The 27018-nt window shown below is 36.8% G+C and overlaps 1 protein-coding gene across 32 annotated transcripts in view; it reads right to left on the bottom strand.

The window, feature by feature from the left end:
- The window catches only part of ARPP21 (cAMP regulated phosphoprotein 21), a 198265-nt gene that overhangs the window by 93575 nt on the left and 77672 nt on the right, over positions 1-27018 (bottom strand). For 16 of the 32 annotated variants that reach the window (XM_071735977.1, XM_071735996.1, XM_071736011.1 and 13 more), the window contains 6 exons: positions 8812-8980; positions 6932-7131; positions 6493-6534; positions 6048-6089; positions 5102-5191; positions 901-1045 (listed from right to left, as the gene is read on the bottom strand). In XM_071735977.1, coding sequence (XP_071592078.1) covers positions 901-1045; positions 5102-5191; positions 6048-6089; positions 6493-6534; positions 6932-7093 — 481 coding nt within the window. In that variant the 5' untranslated portion in view covers positions 7094-7131; positions 8812-8980. Of the gene's footprint in view, positions 1-900; positions 1046-5101; positions 5192-6047; positions 6090-6492; positions 6535-6931; positions 7132-8811; positions 8981-9067; positions 9142-27018 lie in introns of those variants that run through there. The other 16 variants (XM_071735987.1, XM_071735990.1, XM_071736007.1 and 13 more) reach the window with 4 other exon arrangements.

The raw sequence follows: 27018 nt of genomic DNA, 5'->3' as shown, positions 1-27018 counted from the left end.
ACTGTCTCTTCTAATCACTTAATAAATAAAAAAATCTAATAATAAACTACACATACGACAAATGAGGCATCACACCTGTGGGAATCAGACTGATACCCAGTGACGCCAGAGAGTGGGTGGGTAATAGGGATGCGTGACACTTGCCAGAATTAATTTTTCAGCATTGCTGTATCACCTGACTCAAAATTACACACAGATCCTCAAGCTGGTGTGAACTCTAAAGAGTTCCATTGAAGCCAACTGACAATTCACATCAGCTGCAGATCCGCATCCAGGTAGGCAATGATTATTTTTGAGATATTACACTGAAACTTTGTACTTTTAATGTTTAAAAGAATTTTTAAAAAACCCAAATAAACAACAAAACCAAAAACTTGGATACAAGATCTTTTCTGACGAAGTCTTAGTAGGTGACAATAGTAGGTTGCAATGCAGGTGAAAAGTCATGCAAGGATTTCCTTAGAGCCCTTAAGAAAAATTCTCCGTGAGAGAAGAGCAATAGTGAAGATTCCTGCCTGCACTGCACAAATGATATGCCAGTATATTATCATTAATGAGAAAAATGTTGTATTAGAGTCTTACACTCATCTTATTGTATACTCACACACATATTTACATACCTTTGTGTTTATACCAACATGGTTAAGCATTCAGAAGAATAATTTTACATTAAAGAAAATTAATAAACTCCAATACTAAACCTTGGTTTGGAAGGTTTTTTCACTTCCAAACCCTGTATTTTATGAAAGACACTCTCATGCATACACATTTCAGGATGTAAATTGTCTTAATGTTCAAAATCACTCCTACTGTGTATTTACATACAAAGAAATGTGTGCTTACAAAAATACATCCTTTTAATAACAGCAACTATAGCAATTTAAATATTTTAAAATTCACCTTTTGATAACATTCTGATCTTGCTCTTTTCACTGTTTTTCTCTTTATTTTTATCCTTCTCTTTTTCTTTCTCAGAGTCATCTTTACTAGACTTATCTTCTTCTTGCAAGCTAGGAAAACTTGAAAGCTGAAGTTGGATTGATTCCTGTTGGGAAAAAACAAACATAAATTTAGGGCTAGATTCAGTAAGCTCCCCATGGCATCCAACCTGCAGAGATTTGCATTAAACTATGTGCAGCTAGAAAAGCTGAAGCCAGATACATTTCTTTCCTATTTGATTTTTTTTTCCAAGGGAATAATGACATTTTAGAGGCCAAATTTTAGCAGTAAATGTATTTCTTCCCTACATTTGAGTACTACTAACTTCTAGTCTACCTGTATTTTAGGCATTGTATTATTCTATACTTAAGTAATTCTCACTTAAGTCTTATTAGAACAGTGAAATACATTTTGTGTGGACTCTAGGTAACTGTATAATTTAATCAATACTCTGTGTTAAATGGTGATTGATGGATAGATATCTGAAAAAAACCACCTTTCTTTCCTCCCTCACTAAAAAACCTGCAGGTTGATATGAACTGTTTTGCCAGGCTGTGCTTTCAGGCTCTGGTAGTAGTAGAGTGCCAGCAAGTTATATGTTCAGTTGTATACAAGAGGGCCTAATAACTTATCAGGTACTTTAATATTTAAGACACATGCCAACATGCCTTTTGTAAAAGGGGGAAAGTGTGCACTGTGATTTTCAAACAAGTTGTGCTATGTTCACTTCTTCAAGGCATCACAAATTTGAGCCTCAAAATTTCAGTGTTTCAGACACTATGAATCCCTTTGAAAGTGTGCTTCAGCTATAAGAAGTTAATTAAAACTGAGAATTCAAGCTGGTTTGAGTTTTTCAATTGGCTTTAAAGAACCTGATACTCCCAACTTCAAAACACTACTTTATATTGGCTTTGTTTTAATAAAACACAAATTGTTCTGTTTTGAAGTTACCATGGCAGAATTTCTGTATTTCAAGAAACACAAGTCTGTTGGACAAAATTTAAGAAAGCATATTTCTGTGTTCATATTCTTTTGGATAAAAAAACATCCAAAATATTACTATATGTTTAAGTAGTGTAAAAATGTACCTTTGAAATACCATTTTGCAAAACTCCCTGATAATGTAGTTTTCTTTAATAGAAGAGAGTCCTGCATGCCTCATAATTTTTTGGCATCATGTTAATGAAAACCAAATTTACCAACACTGGAGAAAATCAGAGTTTCTTGAATGCTAGTAAATTCCCTTTTGGCATGACTTTTCAAAGAATATTAGCATACCAAAAGATCAATACAAAAATTTAAAGTTATTTTGCTTCAACTAACCAGGCCGTTAAAATTCAAAAGATGCTTTCACTAATTATCACAAACTTTAAGTTTCCAATTATTTTTTTTTTTTAAGAACTACAAATCAGCCACCACAACACATGTAAGACAAGATCCTAACAGAACAAGATATCAGCATAAACATGCCACAGTAAGACAGATATTGGATAATTTTTCAGCTTAATCATTATTGACTTGTTGTGAAGTTCAAATGTGGCACAAAAGACTTGAGATGAAAAGCACTGCAGAAGAGAAACATAGCCTAGAGTGAAAATTTAACCTGACCTACCATCCTAATCTCTATTTCTGCTTTGGCTGACAGTAATGATGGAAAAGTGAGCATATAGAGGGAAGGAGTAGGAACTCCTGGTCATTTGAGATAAGTCCACATAGAAAAATGTTTGCTAACCTGCTTGGTGCAGGCAGAGGACTAATGTTATGCCTGCTCTCTTTCACTTCAAACAGCAGTTCCATTTCTCATTCAGATACCAAACTTTGGATCAACCATTGCCAGAAGTCCCCAAAGGATAACTCTGATTCCCTGCACTAGCTGGAGCAGAGCAACTGTGCTGATAGCTTTTCAGAACAGGAGAAAAATGTACTGGCCATGCTCTTCCCAGGATGTTAGTACTATCCTTCACAGTCATTAAAATGCACATATGAAAATGACAGACTGTACACATAAGCACATATATGAACACATAGTAGATACTGTCTTACATATAACATAATTCTTCTATATTTGCACTAGAAGAAACACACAAAAGGGCTGTAGAGACGTGAAAGCAAGCTCCCATATATTTTCTTAGATTTTTATTTATTTTTCTCAATAATAAAATACAATGTTAATAAATACATTGATACAAGGTAAGTATAGTGAACAACAAAATAAATATTCAAATTGCAATAATACACTTCTCGGTCAATAGTATAACATTAAAGGCAACATTCTTTTTAAGTAAGGACATAGTGAACCATCAGGTAAGCGTTCAAGATCAAGTAATACAGGTAAACAAGGTTTTTTTCCCTATACAGGAAAATGAAGGCAAGTATTCAAATATAAATACAAACATCAAGTCTGCAGTACAATCCATACCCAGTAGTTCTGGCAATGTACCGTACATTCCCTGGTAATGTATTTCCTGTGCTTTGTAAACCATTAAGATAAAATATTAATAAAAAAAAAAATTCAAACTGAAAAGAAGCTTTTTCTCCTCTAAAGTGAAAGCAAAGCAATTCACTTGGGACAAAACTTCCTCTATCCTTCAGCCAGTCCAAGGAGGAGCTGCAGGATCCAGCTTTCCATGGCAAGGCTGAGACATGTTCATTAGTAAAAGGTCAGAGACAGCAAAAGTGCATTTCCTAGCTCATTAGTTACACCAAGCCAATTGTGTCTTTAGGGAAAGGATGCTGGGGTCCACGAAGGAATTTTGTCTCCCATAAATGTTTCAATATGGTCAACGAAATATTTGCTGCAGCTGGTCTAAGTCAGGTAAGACCAGAGGCTGTGCATAACAGGAACCCCTCCTCTGCCTGGCATCACGGTGCAATCCAGACAGAGATGTGCCAGTTTCTCTTATGTTTAATACAGGTCCTGTGCAGTACATTATAAACTACCATGTGATGCTTAATACAATCTCTTCATATTATTCTCCTTTTCATTCTCCATTAAACAATAGAAAATACAAACTGAAAGCGGAACAAAAGCCACGCATCTTGGGCAACAAAAGCTGAAAGTGTATACCTACAACAGAACAACTGATAAAATAACCTGCCCATCTACTGCATAAGCATCATTGTAGAGAAGTAGAATATGCAGATGTCCCCTTGATAAACAATCTGCTTTTTGGTGTTTCAAAAAAACTTTAAAAAAATAGAAAAATCTCTCCATACTTAAGAGCTAAGAGGAGAGACAGATGTGTTTCATTTCAAGTCAATAGAGGAAACAGTGAGAAAGTACACTTACATGTCATTTTTTTGTTTTTGTGCTAAGCTCACAAGAAATCACTTGCTCAAACTCTCTCAATGGCTGATCTCATTTGCAGATAAACATTTCATAAATTATAGGCAGTGCTCATGACATTTTTTTTTTTTTTTTCTTTTTCTTTTAAAGCCTTGATCAAAACCAGGCAAGCAAAGAAAAGTATTTGAGGTTTTTAGATTTGGTTTTTGGAGTAATTTTTCAATTTAGTCTACAAAGACTGCCACTAGTGTTACTGTCTGAGGTGAGGGGTGCAGGGGACAGAAGTCTACCAGCTGCTGGGAATACAACACTACCAGTACAGATAAACACACGCTTTTTGATACCAGAAAATCCACACCAACAGTTTAGAAAATGAATGCCACTCAGGAAGAGGCATCCTTGGCTCTACCAAGGTATTTTGGTGAGCAAAGGACCTGTGATTTTTATGTGAATGGGGACACTGATATGAACTGGAGTCTCAGAGGAACCAGAAACCAGAGCGTATTCATAACTGTATCTGGTGCAGTCTCGAAAGAGATAGCCTTAGAGAAAAGAACATATTAATATTCTTTTTGATTGTTACTACTTTTTTTTTTTTAATTTAAAAATCTGAATTCTTTTGAATTCTTTTCCATTTGCTGAAATTTTCAGGGGGTCTGGAAAAAAAAGCAAACAACACCCTGTGATATAGTATTAAACTAAAATTTCAAAATAAAGTTCACGCTAAACCAGACAACTTCATAAAAAACACGTTCATTCTTGGATGTAGTTTTTCCCCCAAGAAAGACATTGTTAAATGCCCAATTAAGTAACACAATCATGCAACTGAACATGGAGATCAGCCATGCAGCTAACAGTAATAACTGCAAAGTGTACCTGATTATCATGAAGATTTTCTACTCCTGGACGAGGGGATGACTCTTCACACACAGCAAGACTCCGGACGAGTTTTCCTTTAGCTCCTGACTGAATAAGAGAGAAAGAAGAGAAAACAGAGAACACTGCTACTGACCCCACGTAATGTAAACTGCACACATCAGCTGTCCCTAAATATCCCAAATAATTACTACTCAACCAGCAAAACTGCATGTGCCTTCAATGTGCATAAAAAAGAACTCTAATAAACAAGATATTTGCCACACAGGACCAGGTTTCTTTTTTCTGTTAATCATTTCTGCTGCAGTTCACCTTCTTCCACAAAAACTCAACAGAACAAACAGATAATCAAACACTGAAACTAATTTAACAAAGTTAAACTCAAAGGCTCCTCCTGTCTGTTGGTTTTGGGGTTTTTCGCTTGTTTGTTTGAGGTTGTTTTTTCCACCCTGTCTCTTCTTCTAATACTGTTATATCCAATAACCTGGGCAATGAGATGTGCAAGTTTCATGGATCTATGCTTTTTTATGGATTCCATATACGCCCTCCCTTAGGGAGCCAGTTTCTCCTCTTTATGCCCAAGCTTAAGGGATTGAAATAAAATTCAAACTATAATATTAGTTACTAAAGCAAAAGGAATACATTTTTCCCCCACTGGTGCACACAAGCACAAATTCTGCCAAATACAAGCACACAGAGAGCCCAACAGCATAAAAGCATCATGGATAAATAAAGGGGAGGCTGACACATTTTACCTAGAGGAACTTCTCTACCTGTGTGCAACAAGACTATGGTGTAAGAGAGGGAGAAAAGACAAAAAAAACACCAAAAAACCCCCAACCACCACACAATAGATTGAAGACGATAATTTCAAATGCAGACAGACAATTGACTGTAATTCTTTATCCTACCATCATCTGCATTCCAAATAGAGATTGACTCTTACCTTGGATTTCTTTTTCTGCTGGTTCTGATTTCCACCCCGCTTCTAGGTATAGCAAAAAAAGAGAAGCAGTAATCACTTCAGTGAAAAATGTACAAGACAAGAGCATTACTAATAAGTAAAGATATTAAGTCACTCCTAAAATGGTATTTTAATCAGTTGCTGACTGCAAAAACAACTTCCCCAAGCCCAGTCTGGAAATCAGGGAAAACCAAGAATCACCTCTTCTCATTATACTCATTTTAAGAACAGGTATAAACAACAAAACCACAATAAATTGTGTTCCATAATTTTGCATAGAATAAAAATATAAAAAAAGTCATACTTAAGTAAATGCTTCCCCTCTCCAAACTCCTCTTAAATTGTAGTTTCCCCCTTTATTTTTATTTTTGATTGAGCAAAAAGGATTAAAACCCCCTCTTCCGATAAAGTCTTCTTATCAAATTACCTTCTTAGGCTTTGCATAACAACTTTTTGTTGGCAGTAACACCTACAAACCAAACCACATATTAAGTAATTATTCAATAGCATTACCTGTAAATTCATGAGATCAAGGTAGTTTCTAAATCCCCAAAGAGGGAAAACAGTCAAATATTTCACCAAGCTTTAAACACAGACGTCTAGGAATTAACTTCTTGGAAAAATTAATAACATGGACAGCAGCCTAAAGAGTTTTAAAGGCATAACAAATAACAGCATTTATTTTATAGGGATATAAAATGACTCAAAACTAAAAAAAAAAATTGAAAAAAAAGAAAGATAAAGGCTCAAAATTATGGAAGAAAGAAACAGAGAGAAAGCATAGGAAATAAAGGAGATCATAGGAATAGAAAGGCAATGGCAACAACATTGATAAGTAATGTGCTTGTTCACTATTCCTGTCTTACCTGCAGCTCTGTCTTGGCATCACTCAGCTTCTCCTCCTCTATTTCTGAGCTTTCAGATTTATTAAGGATACAGTTGTCCGGGTTTGTTTCAGAAATGGCAGACTCCTGCTCTTTTGCAGTTTCCTCTGCGGTCTCCTCGTTCAATTTACCTTGCTCAGACATTCTTCCAGACAGAAATTAAAATAACAAGATTTGGTGACCTGAAAGGTCAAGATATAACAACACAAACACACACAAAAAAACATCGGGGGTCATTTCTTATTTATTTTTAATTCCCAAGTAAGTAATTTCACTTCCTTCGATAAACAAATAAAAATATGCAGGTAAGGAGTAAAAAGCTATGTATGTCCCATCTGAGGAGATGTAGTGGATCGACAATATTGGATAATAACAGAATTGCATCAGGTTAAACAAGAAGAGCTCCAAGCTGAACAACCTTGGTGGAGAGCTGATATAAGACAGAGTGCCACAAATCCCCAGCCCTGTGTCTTCCAGCCCCAGGGCCGCCAAAGTTAAGGTAGGGACAGTGGAGGACCCTACACCAGAGAGCTCAGTGGAACCAGAAGGAAGGACCCATTTAGACTGCCAGTGCTCCCCTCCTCTAGATTTCTGTCCTCCCTTATTTCCCTCTCCCCCTTTTTTAATTTTAATAAAATGAGAAGCCAAACAAGTGGGAGAACAACACTGGTATTAGCAGTCCAACCATGGTTTCCGTACATAGCAGAAGTGCTCACTACCAGTTTAAATATACACATATAATGACGAGGTAATAATTCAATATAAATATGAAGTCTAAATTTGGCAATAAAGGTCTCAGGATCGACGTTTCCAGATATCAATCTGACCGGACCGTTATTAAAATCATAACCCTCTTCCAAACCCCATGTCATTCTCCACCGCTATGAAAATCCTACAGGAAGTCCTTGGCAAGTATTTCTAATGAAGATATCTTAACTGAACTGCATTTACTCTCAGCTCACAATGGGTTGTTGTACAGAAACTTTAAAGGCTTTTCAAAGTTAAAGTCTATTATTATTTTCTCTCTTGCTTTCTCTTGCCTTCAGCTCCCTCTTGAAGCCTCCCCCACTGATCAATTGTCAAATGAGACTCATGAATAATTTAACTTCTTCCCTCATCCATTTGACTTAAGAAGTATCTTCAGAAAAAACAACTGCAGTTGAGAAAGGGAGCTAATTCAGAAAGGGTCTTTTGCAATACCTTGCCACTTCTGAACAAAGAAACAGTGGCTACTAAGCAAAACCACTTGGCCATGTTTCTTTTTACAGCTTGCAATTAAAATTCAACAGCGCTGATCTTACCTTCGTTTTTTTTAGCTATGTTTTAAGTGAAAATATAAGACATCTGATTTAGTTTTTAATTTGAATCCTTTAATTAGGTTCTTAAATTTATTGCTTTTGTTTTGACACTGTCAAAGCAAATAAAATAATAAAACCCTTCCTACATAACAGTACCATTTGAGAAGGATTGGGGATTTTACAAGAAATGAAGCTACGTGGTTCCTACATAAACCAGCTGGGATATGAAGCTCACAAATTAGCTCACAGTGAGCCAAGTCAAGCTTTGAGTTGTTCTCCTTCCTCTCACTGCCCTGCCCAGGAAGTCCTATGGTATTGGCTACTCTACAGCTACAACCAAAACTTGAACCACTTTGCTGAAAATTCAAAACACGACGAATGGCGAGACCTGAAACTGGTCTGTTAAATAACCCTTAACTTGCTAAAGATTTCTGCAAAGAAATGCACACCTGCACACAAGTTCTTCCCGGGCACATTACCCTGCAGGTCATCTACATGCTTACACAGTATTGACAAAAACAATTACACTCCTAGTTTCCAAGCAGCATCAAAGAAGACATTTACCTGAAAAACTGCTACAATTCCCACTGTCTTTCTAGCGTCTTCTGTTGCTCTTCGCTGGTTAAGTCCACACAAATGATCAATGGCAATGTGAGTCCCATGTCCCCATTAACAGTTCAGAGTGCCACTCTCCATGCTGGTCCTTCAGCAAGTTTGATGGATCATAGTCAACCTGGAAAAAAGATGAAAGGTAAATAACAACGATGGTAACAATCATGGTACAAGGGAAGGGTGCAATAGACAGGACTGGATTTCTAACATTAATGACCAGTTTCAAGCAAAGCACTTGCACAGCTTGATCCAGCTCCACCTGTCTCAAAACTGCCTGCTTCTTCTCTAATGAAGGCTGGAGCCGGCTGTTCAAATCATAACAGCTCCTACGCAAGGAGCTAAAATTAACAATTGCATTATGCATTGAAGATTACTCACTTCAATGTTAACCTTTTTTTTTTTTGTGAATTCCAGCACTTTTCATTAAAAAAAAAAGCATATCTACATATTTATATATCAGCTCATCTGTTGGCTTCAACAGAAATCATTGAGGGCACGAAGAAAAAGGACTTGCCTGCTTTTTAACTATTGCTTCTGCTCTAATTGTAAAACACTACTGAAATAAAAAAAGCTAAGTGGGTGCTTCTAGAAAATTACCTGCTTTGGTAGTAAATGTTAATGTATTAAGCTGATAAAAAGATGAAGTGATCAAAAATGGGAGGAGGAGACAGAAGAAATCCTATTCCCCAAACACCTGCCATCAGAAAGACTTTTTTTTGAGGCACTGTGTGAGGAGGAAAAAGGAGACCTCCAGGCTGAAGTTTGGAAAATAAACTTGAAGAAAGAATTGCCTCAGCAATGCAATTTATGTTGTTCAGCTGAATAGCTGATCTGACAGAAAAGGAGCGTTTTGGGATGAGTTGGACTGATTTACAAGCCATGGCCATGTGCCGACCTGTCTTGATACAACAGGCACCACTTCAAGGCTTGCACATGAATCACTGCTGAAGCCATTAGTGCAAAGACACAAAAAAAGGCAAATGGGCAAAAATATGTATCATTGTACTCGATATAGTAGAATGGAGGGGGGAGGAGGGAATTATCTGAAAATCATCTCGCTCTAATATTAGCTTCATTGTTTCTGAGGCACACTTTCAAATGCACATGGCTGCAATTGCTGTACAGTATGTGACAGTGTACTGGAAATCACCACGTTGAGAGATGAATTTCATGTACCAGAAATGTAACTTAGCCTCTCACGTAATCAAGTCCTGCTCTCTCCGGGAGCAGGCACACAGAGGAGACTAGCAGGCAGTTCTGTAAATTACGTCTGCCAGGTCACAAATATTTATACATAAAAATATTTATTTTCCTCACATCACTTAATTTGTACAGAATAATATGAAGTACAGTTTCCCCGCTTGCTTCTAGGTATTTCTTGCAACCTTTTTTCAGAAATTTTCTCATCATAGGATTATGGTAGGAGTGAGAAAGGAACATGGAAAATTACACCTCAGCATTCAAGTACATGCAACTGTTCATGAGCCAATACTCAAAGAGAAAAGAGTGAATAAACCACTGATTTAAAAAAAAAAAAACCTTTAACCCCTCCACTTATTGCTTTCCATCATTCTTCTGAGAGACAGAAAAAACAACTACCAACCAAAATCAACCACAAACCAAAAATGCAAGGAAATATAGTGAATTACAATTTAACTTGGAAATCGGCCAGCCAGGGGACAGACCACTGCAAAGAAAAACCTCCAGAACTAACTGAAAAATAGACAGCTGTACTGAAATAAAGACACAAAAATATAATTTCATTATTCTTCAATGTTACCATGTGTTGTGAATTAACTATTCATAAGACAAACAAACAGAGAAAAACAAAAACCAGACAATGAGCTGACCAAACAAAGGGTATCATATCCAGCAAGTGAAGAGATCTGCCAAGACTCCAATAAACAGCATCTCTGGTTGTGTGCCACAGATGCTCAACATAATCTTACCACGCTTTACCCAAGACATCTATCTTCATGTACTGAGTTAACCATATTGTTACACTTAAAATCTCTGATGCCAATGTTGTTTTTCACTGGCAATGTACAAGATGACCATGGAATCTTAAATTAAAACACAAAAAAAATCCCCATTTCCCCAGGAAAACACAAGTGTAAAATAAGCTTACAGTTTGCAGCTATCATTTTTCAAACCTGTTGACAGCGTTACTTAAGAAAAAAAAAAAAAATCATCTGAAGAAAGTCATAACTATCTTCTGGGGAGGAGGGGATAAAGAAAGAACTAATACATATAGCAGTCACAATTGAGTTCTTTACCTTCTCTCAATATAAATTTGTTCCTCCTCCTCTTTTAGAAAATCTACAAGTGATGACTAATCATTTACATCCTACAATACGTAAAATTGACTTCTGGTTGTTTGGGTGGCTTTCAAAGGGACTCAGGTTTCTATAAAATACTTTGGAGAGAGTATAAATAGCAAAAAGGAACCAGTCAGAAAAGAGCCATCAGGGTGAAACATTTTGATTGAAAATAAGTCTCCGTTTCCTGTGCGTTTCCAGGATAGCTGCTTATTCAGTGATAAATGCACTTTTTACTATTGTCAGTCCAACAGAGGCAGCACTGCTATGGAAAAACATACTACATTATCTCTTTCTTGCACATCAATAGAAATGTCAGTGATGATTTGACTGTTAAAATCTTCGGTACTGAAATGACGCAAAATGATGAACAAATGCACTTATGGTTTTGATCATCAAGTGGAAACCTCAAAGCTTGTTGCTAGGCAAAACCCACCTTCTTCATTTGCAAGAGAGAAAAATTTTATAGGCATGTTGGGATCTGAGAAGCAGCTTACAGGAGCTCACAGTAAAATAGCAGCCTCTAACTCTTTAAAGCAACTTGATTATTGCACCCTGCAATGAAACAAAATATGGGTGCCCACCGAGCCATTTGCAGAACCACTTTAATGGAAATATAACCTGTTTGTACAGAACTTATAAGTACCAGCTGATCAGCACATACTGTGTAATGGAAATGTTGTTGTTTTTTTTCTTAGATTGCTTTTTATATTGACAGGATTTTCACTTTAGAAGCTGAGGGCACTGCTAAGCTTGAGCAGATACTGCCAGAACTTGAAGAGAAAGGGATGGAAGAAGATGCCTACAGTCATATATGTTCACACAAGACATACCACACAGATTCCAAGAAAGGTCTTTGGGAAGGAATACACTCAATTTAATGCTATAGTTTAAAAACTATACCCAGAAGTGCTGTCAAAAAAAAAAAAAAAAAAAAAAAAAAAAAAAAAAAAAAGCACAGGATAAAAGAAAAAGAGCAAAAGCATTAGAAAGCCCTTCTCAATGAGTATCTGATGACTGTCAACTGAAATTAAACAGAGACACATCTGATAAAAGCCTAAGACTCCACCCCAGGAAAGTAAGCCCTTTCTGTATTATATATCAGGAAATGTTTTGATGGTCTCAAAGGTATCACATACTGAAGAAGGAATTTTGACATCCTTATGCTCCCAGTAAGCATCAACATGTTTTCCCTCAGGAGACATAAGCAGACTTCAGGGCCAAACGGACAAAAGTCAACCAATAGCAGACAGCAGCAGGCAGGCAGGACTGACACCTACCAGAGGGAAACCAAGGGGGTTTTTCTCCAAATAAAGCTGATAAGAAGAGATGTAAAAGCATTTGTAATGGAACAGGTCCTATAATTGAAAATTGGCTGATGGTGGCAGTACCTAAACACCATAATCCTCATTCCACAGTGATTCTCCACTCACATGAAAGGTTTACAGGAACAAGCCCATGAGCTAGAAGCAGAGATGTTAGTCATCACTTCCACAATGAAATATATACTTCATATGTATAAAGATAGCTTTGACTCATTATTGCTAACTAACTCAGACTCCTGGAAAACACTGGGACTGTAGAATTATCTTAAGATAATCAGTACACAGTCTTCAGTGTTACCAAACTTTCATGGCTTAAAGTATAAACTTCCTGTTATTTGACATTTACTTAAACATTCCAGTTCTTACCACCAAGCAAATCTATTAAAGTCTCAGTTTTCACAAGGCAAACAAAAGCTTCTGTGGTAGCTTCAAAGAAAGTATTCAGTCTATAAAACATGCTGTTCCCAAAACAAAAAAAACCCCAAACCAGCCAACCAAAAACCAAAAACTAAAACCAAACCACCTCACCATCAAACCTCACTGTTTTCCAACATTTCCCACAGAAACACAAATCTGCACCTGGAAGCCAAGTCTGTTGCTGCATGTTGGCATTGCAGGTTAACAATCCACAACAGCCTTCACACCAAAATACTTCATTATGAAAAAAGCTTTTAAAAAATAAAATAAAAATTGAGTATATTAAACAAGGGGACTCCTACAAGTTGATGAATTGTTACAAGATCAAAGAACAAGCCTTAAAAAACAAGGCGAAAAGAAACATTTTTAAAAGAAACACTTGAAGCCTCATTTTATTTCCCACCTCCTCATCCTCACCTTGTCCCATCACCATCACTACAAAAAAACAGGTAATGTGACTGCCTACGTTTTCTGTTCCTTCGTGCCACAGACCTTTGTGGGTAAAATGTTATGTAGACTCATTTATGACATTGGCACTTTTAATAGAGAGTGTCAGCAGACAATTTTTTTTTCAAGGAGACACAAACATGAGCATCTGTGTACAAGCAACAGTGCAGAGGCCACTGACCCACCTTAAGCACTACCACCATTGTTTTATAAAAACCACATGGACTGAAATATACCGGATCATATTTCAGATACCACAAAACAACCAGTTGCTTTTTAAAGAGGTGACTAGATGATACGAGGACCAGCATCCCAGCAGAAGCCTCTGTCTTGGAATAGCACTGACTTCCCTCCCAACCTGCACATGAAACCCAGTATTTACTAATCACAACAGGGATAAGATCAATGTAACAACAACAAAAAGAAAAAAACCCAGAAACAAATAATTTTTAGGTGCTTTATACCCGATTTCCCTTTCCAAAGGATCCTCTTGTTCCTAATGGATTACCACTGCTATTTTCCACTTTAATCCCCTGTCAGAAGACCTCATGTCAATGTCATCTTCAGCCAAGTAATAATGATGATGTCCCCCCTAGCTCGTTACATTTCTACAGAGCTAGAAGCTTTATCAAGAAAAATAAATATAGATGGCCTTAAGGGAGGGCCTTCTTTGCTTTAATATTTAAGAAAAGGCTCAAAAAATAATCTTTTATGTCACACTGACCATTTGAAGTCTTTCAGGATCAGCATGAAAAGATATGGGTCTTAGAGTGATCTGCCTACTCAATGTTAGTCACACAAGTTTACCAGGAACAGAGTAACACTCAAACTTTTAACAAGCTAATCAGATATACAAATGAGTGCCCTTGGAATGCGTTTACTTTAGTCCAGCCTTCAGCACCACCTCATGCCTTTCATACTTGCCTGCCAAGCTGCATCTCATTCCCAGACATGAACCTGACAAATTTCCCTAAAATTGAAGTCATTAAACTAGCTGGTCTCACTGTTAGGTGGTGGGTAACAGCATGGCTCCCAGGACTCCTAACACAGAGACACAGTAAATCCCAGCCATCCTTTCAACGTCTTGAAATACACAAAAGTTATTTTCCTTAAATTTTATAATGGAAACAGCCAACATAGACAAGTACACAGTTCAAAGGTAGAGGGGAATCAAAACTCATCTTAGAATCATAGAATCATAGAATCCTAGGGGTTGGAAGGGACCTCGAAAGATCATCTAGTCCAACCTCCCCTGCCAGAGCAGGGCCCCCTAGAGTACATCGCACAGGAACGTGTCCAGGCGGGTTTTGAATGTCTCCAGTGAAGGAGACTCCACAACCCCCCTGGGCAGCCTGTTCCAGGGCTCTGTCACCCTTACAGTAAAAAAATTTTTTCTGATATTCAACTTGAACCTCCTATGCTCCAATTTACACCCATTACCCCTTGTCCTATCACTGGTCACCACTGAGAAAAGCCTAACTCCATCTCCCTGACACTCACCCCTTACATATTTGAAAACATTGATGAGGTCACCCCTCAGTCTCCTTTTCTCCAAACTGAAGAGACCCAGCTCCCTCAGCCTTTCCTCATAAGGGAGATGTTCCACTCCCTTAATCATCTTAGTAGCTCTGCGCTGGACTCTTTCAAGCACTTCCCTGTCCTTCTTGAACTGAGGGGCCCAGAACTGGACACAATACTCCAGGTGCGGCCTCACCAATGCAGAATAGAGGGGGAGGAGAACCTCTCTTGACCTACTAACCACACCCTTTCTAATGCACCCCATCTTCCCAGATAATCATGTCTGTTTCTCAGACACTGAAGACAATTGTAATATGAAGTTTTGTTTGTTTTTTTTAAAATCTGATAGCTTTATTTTCAGATTAGGGGGTCTAAGGAGGATGTTCTAATAATCTAACTGTAAGTATCTTCAAGAACCACTCTGCCTTGATCGAACACCTTCTCCATTACCCCATTGTGAACATCAATTACCTTATGCATTTTTTTCTTCCTGTGCCAATAGTTCTTAATTTAAAATAGCTTTTCTGATTTCTCAATAGTTCTTTCTTCCCGTGGGAAATAACTGTATGTCACCTCGTTACCTTCTGTTAGGTTTAAAGAAGCCAGTTCCTTTTAAATGCCAGTTAAACAGTTATACACTATTTTCATTGCTCTCCACATTTACTCTATTTTTTATCAATTGACAATATGCCTCAACATTTCCTTTCATCTTTCTCACGCTTTTCTTCCACCAGGCCTGTGTTGCATGCAGACATTTGTCCACCCATAGGCGCACAAAGATTATTTTTTTTTCTCCAACCCCACTAAAACCAATTAAAACCAGCAACTATCAGAAAAGGATATTGCAGGAGGACAAGTGTTGTTACAGTATGAAACACTGATTGACACAGAGAATAATGAGCCTGGGTTATCCATAGAGGCATCTTGGCAATGGAGAAGGCACTCAGAGTTCCTGCATATGCCTGGGAGCTGTGACAAGCTGAAGTTGTGAGACTAGAGGTACCCAGCACAATTTAGGTGAGAAAAATCAAGTCATTCACAATACACCATGATATGCTGGCCTACATAATGAAATCTGAAAGAATATTTAGCCTACATTAATTTTAGTTTGAACAAATTGTATATGTTTTTCAGTTTAATGCAGAAATTCTTGAAATATTTTTTGTTTCAGTCAAGCAATCCCTACCCTTTCTTCTCTGAATGCCTTCTCTTTGACATTTCTGTCTTCTCAGACAACCACAGATCTAGTCCATGTTGCTTGCCACAGGAACAATAAACTCAAACTATTTCTTTAGTCAGTTCCTCCTAAAGTTTACAGACTTTACTAGAAAAAAAGAAGCAGCACAAAAAAAATGCACTTTGAGCATCCATGCCTTTGAATGATGCTGTCTAAGTGATTGCAGGCAATAAATGAGAGGCCAGCCAAGCCAATACATCACATTCATTAATAACCTATTTTGCCAAATGCAAGCCAATTGAGTCCAAGGAGGCAGGGGGCGGGGGAAGGAAACACACACCAAAAAAGCCCCAAAACTACACAAAACAGCGAAAAGAATTTTATATGCTACTAATATAGCCTTTGCACAGAATTTCTGGGTAGCTTCGCCCAGAGCAAAAATTATTATTATTTTTTAAAATACATAATACTCAGGACAAGGATGACCCATAACTTAGGACCAATTGCTTTGCACTTCTTCCAACATCAGTAGGGGATGCAGGCACAATGAAAATGAAAATGCTGCAGGAACCAAGTATCACCAACTCTCACATACACTTTTCCTGATTTTTCTCTTGCCCAATTTATATAATGGTTCCTATATTTCTTCCTGCCATTTCTTGACAAATTAGGTGCATTTTCACTAGTGCTAGCTTAATTGGCAAGCCTGAAAGGAAAATAATTGCTAACAGCAAAGCAGCATTTTGCTGATGAAAGAGACCTGTGTTTAACCACTGGAATTGACTTAGGAGACAAGCATCAACTGCAAAACAGCAAAAAGCTTTCACTTAACAACTGAAACAAAAAAAATAAATCCCAAAGTCTCTTTTGATCACTGGAGTTAAACATAGTAGCTATTCCTATTTGTGCTAACAGCAAAAAAAATGCAGAAGTAACAGAAAAAAACCAACCAAACAACACATAACACCACCAAGCCATAGATCTACATAAAGGTTAAAAAAAAAAAACCACCAAAAAACCCATCACACATTTTATTTCCGCCCCACATTGCCATTTAAATTTGCTGCTTGGAAACTGTGCAATTATACTCTCCATATTCACAGACAATTGGTATCAAGCTTGTTTTAATGCAGAATCAGTTTTTCAAACTCATACACCACCACTATTCTGTTTAAAACGTTCAAGAGATATAGACAAGATTTTGGCAATTTTGAGTCAAATGTGGAGATATCCATTACTTTTCACTTAGAATCTCCTGAGAATAAGTGCTTTTTATTGTTAGATCCAAACCCCCCTTGTTTTTTCATTGTTTGATGCCCTATTGGAGGAAAAGCAAATTAAGGAAGACACATTTTCTTACTGTTCTAATACTATAGAGAAATTATAAACACAGAGAATAGATGTCAATAGCTACACAAAAAGTTTAAATTTTGTGCTTAAATATCTTTACCTGCTAATACATTCACATTTGTATTTTATGTAAATTCATTAATCCCATTTTGTTGATGCCATTTTTGTTGGTCTCAGGCAACGCAGTTAAGCAGTAAATACCACATATTGGAAAAAGAAGCCTTCAGCATGCTATGGATTACATTCAGCACTCTAAATTTCTATGGTTTCAAAAGCAAATGAAGAAAGCTCACAATTATAAGCATATATTAGAAGTTAATGATTAAATGCATGTTATAAAAGCCAATGAAACCACTACACATTTATGTGCAACGCTCCAAGCATTTAAGTGCCAGATATTCTTAGCTCCCGTTCACTTGTGGAAATAACAAAGAAATCAACGTTTACAGCTTTTGTCAATTCCCTTGCTATCTCTAAAAATGTTGTTTGAGATTCTCCCCAGTGTTAAAATCCATCTTAAGCTATGTATTAATATACACTACATTTCCTCATTAGCAGCTTCAGTACAATAGACTAGACATTGCCATCAGTTCCTGGGAAAAAAAAAAAAAAAGCACAAAACAATGAAGCCAAACAAAAAAATCAACTACAAAGAAAAAATCATGTATTTTATACTGTCACTGTAATGGGAAGCAAGAGGAAGAAATCCTTTTCAAAAGCAGTTAAAATTGTCACGAGAGAAAAGGCAGAAGTTCAGGTTTACAGAACTGGCGGTGGCCGTTTCATACATTTGCAGCTTTGGCTTCTGAAACTCTCTTGCCAGAAACCCTGTGGTTTTTGCATTATGTTTGACTTTTCCAGTGGGTAATTCCAGGTTCCATATGATATTGTGAACAAAAGAAAAGGCAGAAAAAGTCTTTCAATATCTGTGTTTTTCAGGGAAGAAATTATGACATATGCACGAGAGAAAGCTAAGCAGTTTTGTTCACAATTTAACTGGCCACCCCATATATGCCTAGCTCAAAATCTTCATGGCACATGAACAAAAGAATGTAATGAATACACAGCAGAAATCAAGTATTCATGCCAAACTTCTCCAAGGAATAAGCCTTATTAAATTTAAACTAGAAATATATAAATATATATATATAAAAAATCCAAATAGACATTCAAAAACCAATCAGAAAAACAGCAAGAGGTTTTGTTGGGGGTTTTTTTGGGTTTTTTTTTTTTTTGAGTACTTTAAATTTTGTAACACAGACTGAAGTCTCCACATATTCAAATATGATTTTAAGAAAGCTTCTATAACATCCAAAATTGTGTTTACCTGCTGTGAAACAATCTGTCTTACTTGGCACTAGAAACCACTAACTACATCAATGATCTAAAAATACTGAAATTTAAATTACAGAAGAAAAGTGCAGAACTGAAGTTCCACAGTCTGTAATATATTTAGTTTCCATTGCAGAATGGCCAGATCATCACATTTTTTCATTGCTGTGCTCAGTATTGGAGAATAAACAAAAATAGGATTATAAAGTACAACAGTGAAATAGTAAAGAATGTATTTTATAAAATCTGAAGTAAAATTGGGGTGGCAGGATTTTGCTGCCTATGGCAAATTCACATATACCAAAACCAGCTCTATGCTAAAGATTCTTTAAAGAGATATTTCCAGGCTTGGGTCCCAGCCTGGACCTTAAACAAGACTGTTAAATGGCACCTCCATTTAATAGTCTTTGGAAAAACAAAAGGCTTCAATAAAAATCCAAGAACGTACCTCTAGGATTTCAGAATTTAATGAGTAGTTTGGAATTTCAGTTGGCCTAAATTCTTTAACTGAAATTTCATACTAGCTGGTTATTTATATGTCCGAAGTATTCAACCACAAAATCCAGTGATTGTTTTTTTTCTCTAAACATTCAAAAAACTCACCTGTGAATGAAGTATTTTTCACCTACTTAACCATATTTTGATCATTCTAGAACAACCTTTCCCTTGAAAGACCTGCAACCACCATTTTGTGTAAAACAGACTGTTTGGTCAATATTTTTTAATAGGTAATGTTATGCTATTTGAGCTTCAGGCTTTATTTTGGTACCTTCAAGATTTCCAAAGGCTGATGAAACATGACACAACTATGGGAAAATGCAAATTAACAACCACTCCTGTCACTGGAAGCCCAGTACTGAAGAGCTGTGATCCATCTTGCAAAACACCTTATACTTCATGTATTTTATTCTAACATAGGAAGGGGCAATGGCAAGAATTTACGTCCCCAACTTTTCTTCTGACATTAAAAATTACCTGCCTGAGAACTTTCAAAGGAAAATAAAAGAAGTAGAACTACTGCGTTTTGCTTAATGTACAATATACTCTATAGCACAACAAATCTGACCAAATATTGCTTAAAAACCTCAACAATTTGAAACACTGAGAAGAGGGGAAGAAGAGATAAATGTAGTTTCATACAGAAGAATAAAGCAAAGGAACTATATTTTCTGTATTATAAGTGCTATAATATATTAAAAAAAAAAAAAAAAAATCACAAAAAACTATGAAGTTTGGTTTATAAGTATTAACTAAAAAAAAACAACCCCCACAAAAAAACCCCCAAAACAATAAAATAAACAAACAATGTACTTCCAATAATGCATGACTTTCAAACAAATCTCTTGACAGAGTAAAATCTCTCAGTCTGCTACAGAAGTGAGAAAACCTCAGTCTAAACTACCAAAACTTTCTTACCATAAGAAATTTCTTTGTGACTAAATGACAGTATTAAAGTTATGGTAATATCTTAAAACAAACCTAAATGGAGACTTGAAAAATCATTTTATAATTAAACATATTTCAAATTCACTTCAGCTGCCTTTTAGAGTTTAGCTGTTTCTCAAAATAATTTAGAAAGCGTTGTATCTCTGTGCAATGTCTCTTCTTAAAACTCAGGAATCCAACTGACATTGTGGGAAGCCTTTTCCCTGAACAGGATTGATCAGGATGCAATTTTATTTCCTTTTGCCATTGCTCAGGTTTCTACGTTGCACAAGTGAATTTTTGCAGCCTTTTTACAGATGAGCATTGGCTTCTATATGCAGGTACAATATATACACAACCACCTGACAAGTTTCATTTTTTCCCCTAAAAGTGCAATAGAAAAAAGTTAATAAAAACTGCTGCATATGTCAAAACATAAAGTATCTTGCAGTAATTTTAGTACTGTAGCTTCTTTTTAAGTAGGTTTGTAGCTGTCATGAGTCAGAAAATATATGCACAGTATAGGTTATCCTCTAAATATCTATGTAATGTATATTTAGACAATTTTCACAACTTAGGAAGGTCCTAAACAGGCCCACTAGCAACTAATTTAGCAGCACCACATAGTCCAATGTATTAATGACTCAACTAAAAATACCAGCAGCAAAAGGAAGCTTGATTTGAGTTTAGAATCATGCCAGAAAAGCCCTGATCCTCAGAAACTCCTGTAGGTGAGGAGATCTGAACCTACTTCAAGCCTATGATGCCACAAAGTTTTACAGCAAAGGGATGCTTTTTGTATCAGAAAACAGCTAAATAGTCAAAATCCCAAATAACATTGTATTTCTTTCTTTGTACACCTCTTCTGAATCTTGATCCTCCTGAATAAAGCTGTTGAGTCAGACAGACAGCTCATGGAAAATAAACACACAAGTTAGGAGTTCCCTCCTAGTACACAACCATAAAAAAATTGGTTTTATTTACAGTCAACCTCATCTTGACTTATAAGCACTGAGCCCTGACACTGTGACTGTCAGAGCTACTGTCTCACAGTCCATATTCCAACACAAGATACAAGATAACACCTCTAAAACCAGGACAAGTTGTTAACTGCTTTTCACATAATTCAGATTATGCCAGGATTTTAAAAGTCTAATTTGTCATTTTAACTAGAAGTACAAAGTTAAATGCATTGCATCCTGTTTGATGAGAGAAAAATTCTAAATCTCTGTGTTTATCCAGCATCCTCCACATGAAAAGTTGAGTGGAGCAGCTGGGAGCTACCACAATACAGGAAACAAGTCCCCCAGACAACACGAGACAAGAATGTTGTATGTTTGTTTAGGGACAAAACCAAATCTCTATTAAAACTGCAAAAGTCATATCAATATTCTGTTAAATTGCAGTTGCTCAAACTGTAGAACAATAAAAGCTCTTCTAACCTCCAAGGAAAGCTGGACAACAAAATATCACAGACCCTTATGAAAATTCCAGCTTCTTATACTAAGACACAGCTAAACATCATTTCTGTATTTCAACTCCAATTGCAGCAAATGAAACAAAAATAACTGTCAATGAAATACCCTGCTGTTGAGTACAAACTATCCTGCTGCTCCACACAAACTCCTCTTGATTTCAGTGGGAGTCATAAGAGGAGGATGATGGTAGAAAACCTGAAGCACAACAGTAATTGTGATACTGAAAATGGTGCTATCTTCTTCAACCGAGCAGAAATAATCAGCCCCTTGCATGACTGGTTTCAGGTCAACCTTCCTGGCTCTGCAAGTTTCATACGAAAGTCTTAATCTGTTTGACAGCTAAAACATTCAACTATCAGAACCAAATCAAACAGGATCAAGGAGAGATGAGACTGCAAGCAGGATGGAAGGAGATGATGACAGCCCATGAGTCCCACCACTGCACTAGAGGAGGGAAGGAGGGACCACCACAGCAGCTTGGCAACATTAGCTTCAGCAATAATGTCAAGTTTATACCATCCCAGTTCAGTAACCCTCTGTTACCTACATGATGTAGCCTTGGCACAGGAAATATTAACTGTACAGCAGTACAAGAATGAAAGGCTGGCTTGATAGCAAAGTGATATGACACTTACCAGTCAGCAGAATATAAATGTAATTTAAGTACCCCTTCATGTGTGTCTGTAAGCCAAGAAAGTAATATTTCAACCTGTTTTCCTAAAAACATTTATCAGAGATCACTTGGAACTTACTGAGATGTAATGTGGCCATAATGGCAGCACACTGTTTTATGCTTCTCATTTCGCTGCATGCTGTTATTTATTTCTTCTTGTATCAGTTTTCCCTGCAAAAACATTAAATGAAGGAGAAGGACTGGTTGCTATGTAGAGTTCACAGGGATATTAAGATGGCATTCATGACCTGATTTTTATCACCAGTGGGTACAGAAAAAAAAATTTACATGCAAAAGGAAAAAATACATTAATGTTACATTTCAAAAGAGATTTTAAAACCACAGAAGTCAAAATTTTCAAAGTGATGGCTCCCATAGCATGCATAATGTGTTATAAGGAATATTCTGTATTGCCATATTCTATGTTTTATGTCTTAATACATATGTGCAATTTAGTCTAGTTATGATTGTTGTGGGAACTGTAAGCAGCCATCCTGATAATTTCATTGTCAACTGCAATATTGTACTAATGGAGTTTCAGTACACAGACTCCCTGTTTGTTTAAAAAATGAGAGAGTAAAAGATACGGGGAAAGAGGACAAGAGAAAGGAAGAGCTCTAATTATTTTAGTCCATGGTGAAGTTGCCATTTAGAAAGATCTGAGAGTTCCAAGTATTAGGAAAACCAGTATTTAAACTAATACACCTTTTAAACACCACGCAGGTAAAATCCACTATCCATTTTATATATTACTTTGACAGGGCAAGCCCAGTGCACATTAACACCATCCCAGTTAGATCCTCTTTATTGTGTGCTCAGTTAAGATGCATTCAGCCAAGAAAAGACTTATGTCTCTCAGTGAACTCACAAACCTTACACTTTTCATTAACAGGCCATAGTGAAATCTCCTCTGGCCAGAGGGAAATTCTTTGGTCTACAACAATATGATATCAGAAATAATACTACATGACAATGAGTTCTGAAGATGGGTGAATTTCAATTTAAAGGGAAGAAGTGTTCCCTCTTTATTACCAGGAGACAGACACAAGGTCCATGGTCTAACCCATCCTCAAGAGCCATTTGAAATGACACAGTCTTAAAACACTTTTCCAATATTTGCTGCTGTATTTTTTCTTCAGTTTGCATATTGACTACTTTCTCGTCCCCTTTTCATCTTCCCAATACCAAGTCTGTGAGTCTGCACAGCAGCTAAATCCATGAGACCTGACCAGGTATTACTACAACATTGCTGAATAATCTAATAGTTTTAGCTTTGGAGATCATTCTCCAAAAACAACACAAAACCAAACTCTAAACAAATTAATTAACCTAATTAAACCCCCATCATTCTTGCTCAAAGAGCTTTGCCTTTATATTTAAGTTTTGTGGTTTCTTGCCCAGCTCCGAGTTTCCAACCCATGCACAAACACAGCAATTATTACTGAGAAGAGTTCTAATTGCTGAAAGGGTCTTCTTAAGTTTTTCTTCTCCTACAAAGAGAGTCGACCACACTATGGCCTTCCAATATGTCAAATTTCAAAGCCACAAAATGCTAAGACAGACTTGATTTTCTTTCAGAAGTGTATTTGAAGAGCAAGGAATAGAGAGGGAGTTTATTGCTCTTTTTCACTTTCTTTCTTCAGCTGACTTTTTCCAATCCTTATCTGCATCATTACTATCTTAAATCCAGACATGTTTTAGCCTGTCTCCAATCTCACTGGGTATCTATGGTCAAACCCCTTCACATTTTGTGTATGACTGTAGCCAAAACAGATGCAAATGTTGCCAAATTTGACTGTTGGCATGTTAATTTGTGTCTGGTGTTTTTGTTATTCAACCAAAGGTTACAATTTGAAATATTAATGGTCTCCTAGTAGGTATTTGATAAAACTGCACAGATTTCAACTGTCAGGTTCAACAGATGGCCTTTTTCCTTTCTTGGAAACCTTTATTCTGGGAAACAGTTAGACCTCTCAAAATCAAATACCAAAGCACTGACAGAGTAGAAAACTACTGAGTTTTCTAACCTAACCAGCAGCCATACTGCCTGCTTGGTGACCCAGGATGAAACAACAAAGCAGCACTTGAGTGCCAACTGAATGAAACCTCTTCTAGTCATAATGTCTACCAAAATGAACACCTCTCAAACTTATACTTTTAGAAACGTGGTATATCCTGAAATATTTACCTACCTATCCAAGAGCACTGACAGCATAAAGCTTCTTTCAAACACTTGTAAAGATTCTGCCTACCATGTACAATTCTGATCCCCAGGGCTTGAGGATGGTAAGACCAGACAGCCATGATGAAAGTTTTCACTTATCAGGACTGGCCTAATGCTTGGCTACCTTGTCTTCTACCCAAAAATCTTGCATTTCTCGAGTTCTGGCTACAGTCAGGGCATGACAAGAATATTATTGCTCCTGAGGTTCTGATGTATGGTCATTTTCTTTCTTAGGACAGCCTAAGAAATGAAGTATCTGATATTTAGTACATCACATATGCAAAAATAGGACAGATTAAGTTTGCAATTTACATGGCTGCCTGTTCTTAGATAATTCTTATGATATACTGAACTAAGATTATCCACAAGAATAATGGACAGCATTAAAAACAAAACAACAACAGCAAAACAAACAAACAAAATAAAACCCAACACAAAACAAACCAAGAAGAAAACAGTAAAACAAAAGTAAAGCAAGAGTTTCAAAGGTGTTCTTACTTCTGTAACTTTTGACAAATCAGTTAACTAAGTTTAGGTTCATCCATATCATAATAAAGGTATAAATGCGAACACATATATTCACACAGGGGGGCTGGACCAGATGATCTTCTTTCAACATCTAACATTCTGTGATTCACTACTAGGAAGATTGTGACTTATCTTCCTTAAACAACCACTGATGCTACTAATCCATCTGTCCCTCATGCTCTGTTTGGATGCATGAATGTGAATCTCTGCATCTACATCTCCATTTGCCTCCCACCTATTACTGCTCAATGTTTTTTTCAGTTTTGCAGAGGGACTGAAAAACGATGGGTTTAATAAGCCTTTGACCTTGGCCATAAACTCCAAGAATAACTGCAAAATGTAACTCTTACTAAATTAGGAAGGCTAGAATAGGTCTTTCAAAACAATTTGTAAGACTTTTCTCCTCCTCAAGGGCTTCTCGTTACAAGAACTTCTGAAGCAGGGTATCTTGGAGAGAACAGGGATAATTAAGAGAGGTGTTTCCCATATTTTTGGCAGATACCACCACTGGCATTTCAACAAGTAATAGGCTACTCCCTGGAGAAGGACAAAACATGTGCCAAACCAAGCATCATTCATAGAGAATTTTGAGATGGCTTGCACACTGCTGGTAAAGCACACTCCACTGGAAGCCCTCCTCTAGAGGATGTTCTTTCCCTTCATTATCAAATGCATTGCTCTTACTCTCTGTACTGCAAGAAAGATCTCTAAAGCGCTTAACTTCTGGACAGTAATTTTATTTGGGTTGCCAAAGGTTCAACTGCAATAGGAGAAACCTGTTTCAATTTCAGTGGAAGCAATTTTCCCAGTATGCAAACATTTAATATCTTGTAAAAACTGATTCAAATATCAGACTGCACTGACTCCTTGCCACAGCAGAATTAGCAGTATTTCAGCTGAAGTTGTCATTGGCAAAACTACTGTTGCAGCCCTCCCACACCATGGTCCTGTGTGGCTGCTGGCTCTAATACACCCTTCGAGGGGCCTCGAGATCAGCTTACCTTCTTCTGTACTGAAAATACTCTGCATTCTTTGACTGAAATCAAAGCTCTTCTCATTTAAATCCAAACACTAAGCAGTTTGCATAAGCAGACTGGTGAAACTAACCAAAATATCACGATGCATTTAAACCAGCTTTTTAAAATTCTCTGAAAGTAAGAAAGTCCACAGTCTTTTCCTGAACACCCACTTCTACATTTTTTATAACTGCTTCTGAGCATGTTAAATATTTGTATCAAACCCAGGATGTGAACCAGTACTGTACAAGAATGGATTTCATATACCTAGTTGGAATCTCTGGCAATTCAGACAGAAGATGGGGGGAAGGAAAGAAAAAAGAATTACATAACAATATAGAGCTTAAGGTCTGAAGGGCTAATTTAAGTACATTAAACTTATTTCTGTTTCAAGAGACACAACATAAAACTTCTTTCAATGTCTTTAGTTCCTCTGTCAAGCACTTCTCTGAGTACGTTCCAAACTCAAAATTACCTCCCAAGAGAGTATCTCAGGTTGGAGCTTGCTTTCATTGTTTCTGGGTTTGTTCCTATATTATAGATTATCAGTTCCAGATGTGCACTGGGGATGGGAAAAAGCCTTAAAACTACCACGTTTTTTGTTTTCTTGGTCCTTCAGGAGTTTCTACAGGAACTAAAGAGAGTCAATTTGCTTTTCATCTGTAAACTCAGGGAAGTTTGGTCTCAAGGATGTACCATAAAATTTACAGACCTCTTTGCCCCCTGGAATGCCTGCTTGTAGACACTCCTTACTGCGCTGGTTTGGTAAAATCAATGACTATAAGTGATACTTCAGAGCCCTTAATTTACTACCTTTAGAAAACAAAGAAACAAAAAGAACCTGATCGGGGCCCTTCTTGATTTAAAAGAAAAGTGGAATTACAATACTGTTTGGGTTTTTTTGTTTTTTTTTGCAAACACCATATATTGC

Source organism: Heliangelus exortis, chromosome 2 (assembly GCF_036169615.1).
Source record: "Heliangelus exortis chromosome 2, bHelExo1.hap1, whole genome shotgun sequence".
NCBI classification, from domain to species: domain Eukaryota; kingdom Metazoa; phylum Chordata; class Aves; order Apodiformes; family Trochilidae; genus Heliangelus; species Heliangelus exortis.
The sequence above is the reverse complement of the archived record's forward strand: the minus strand, read 5'-3'. Positions and strand labels throughout refer to the sequence as shown.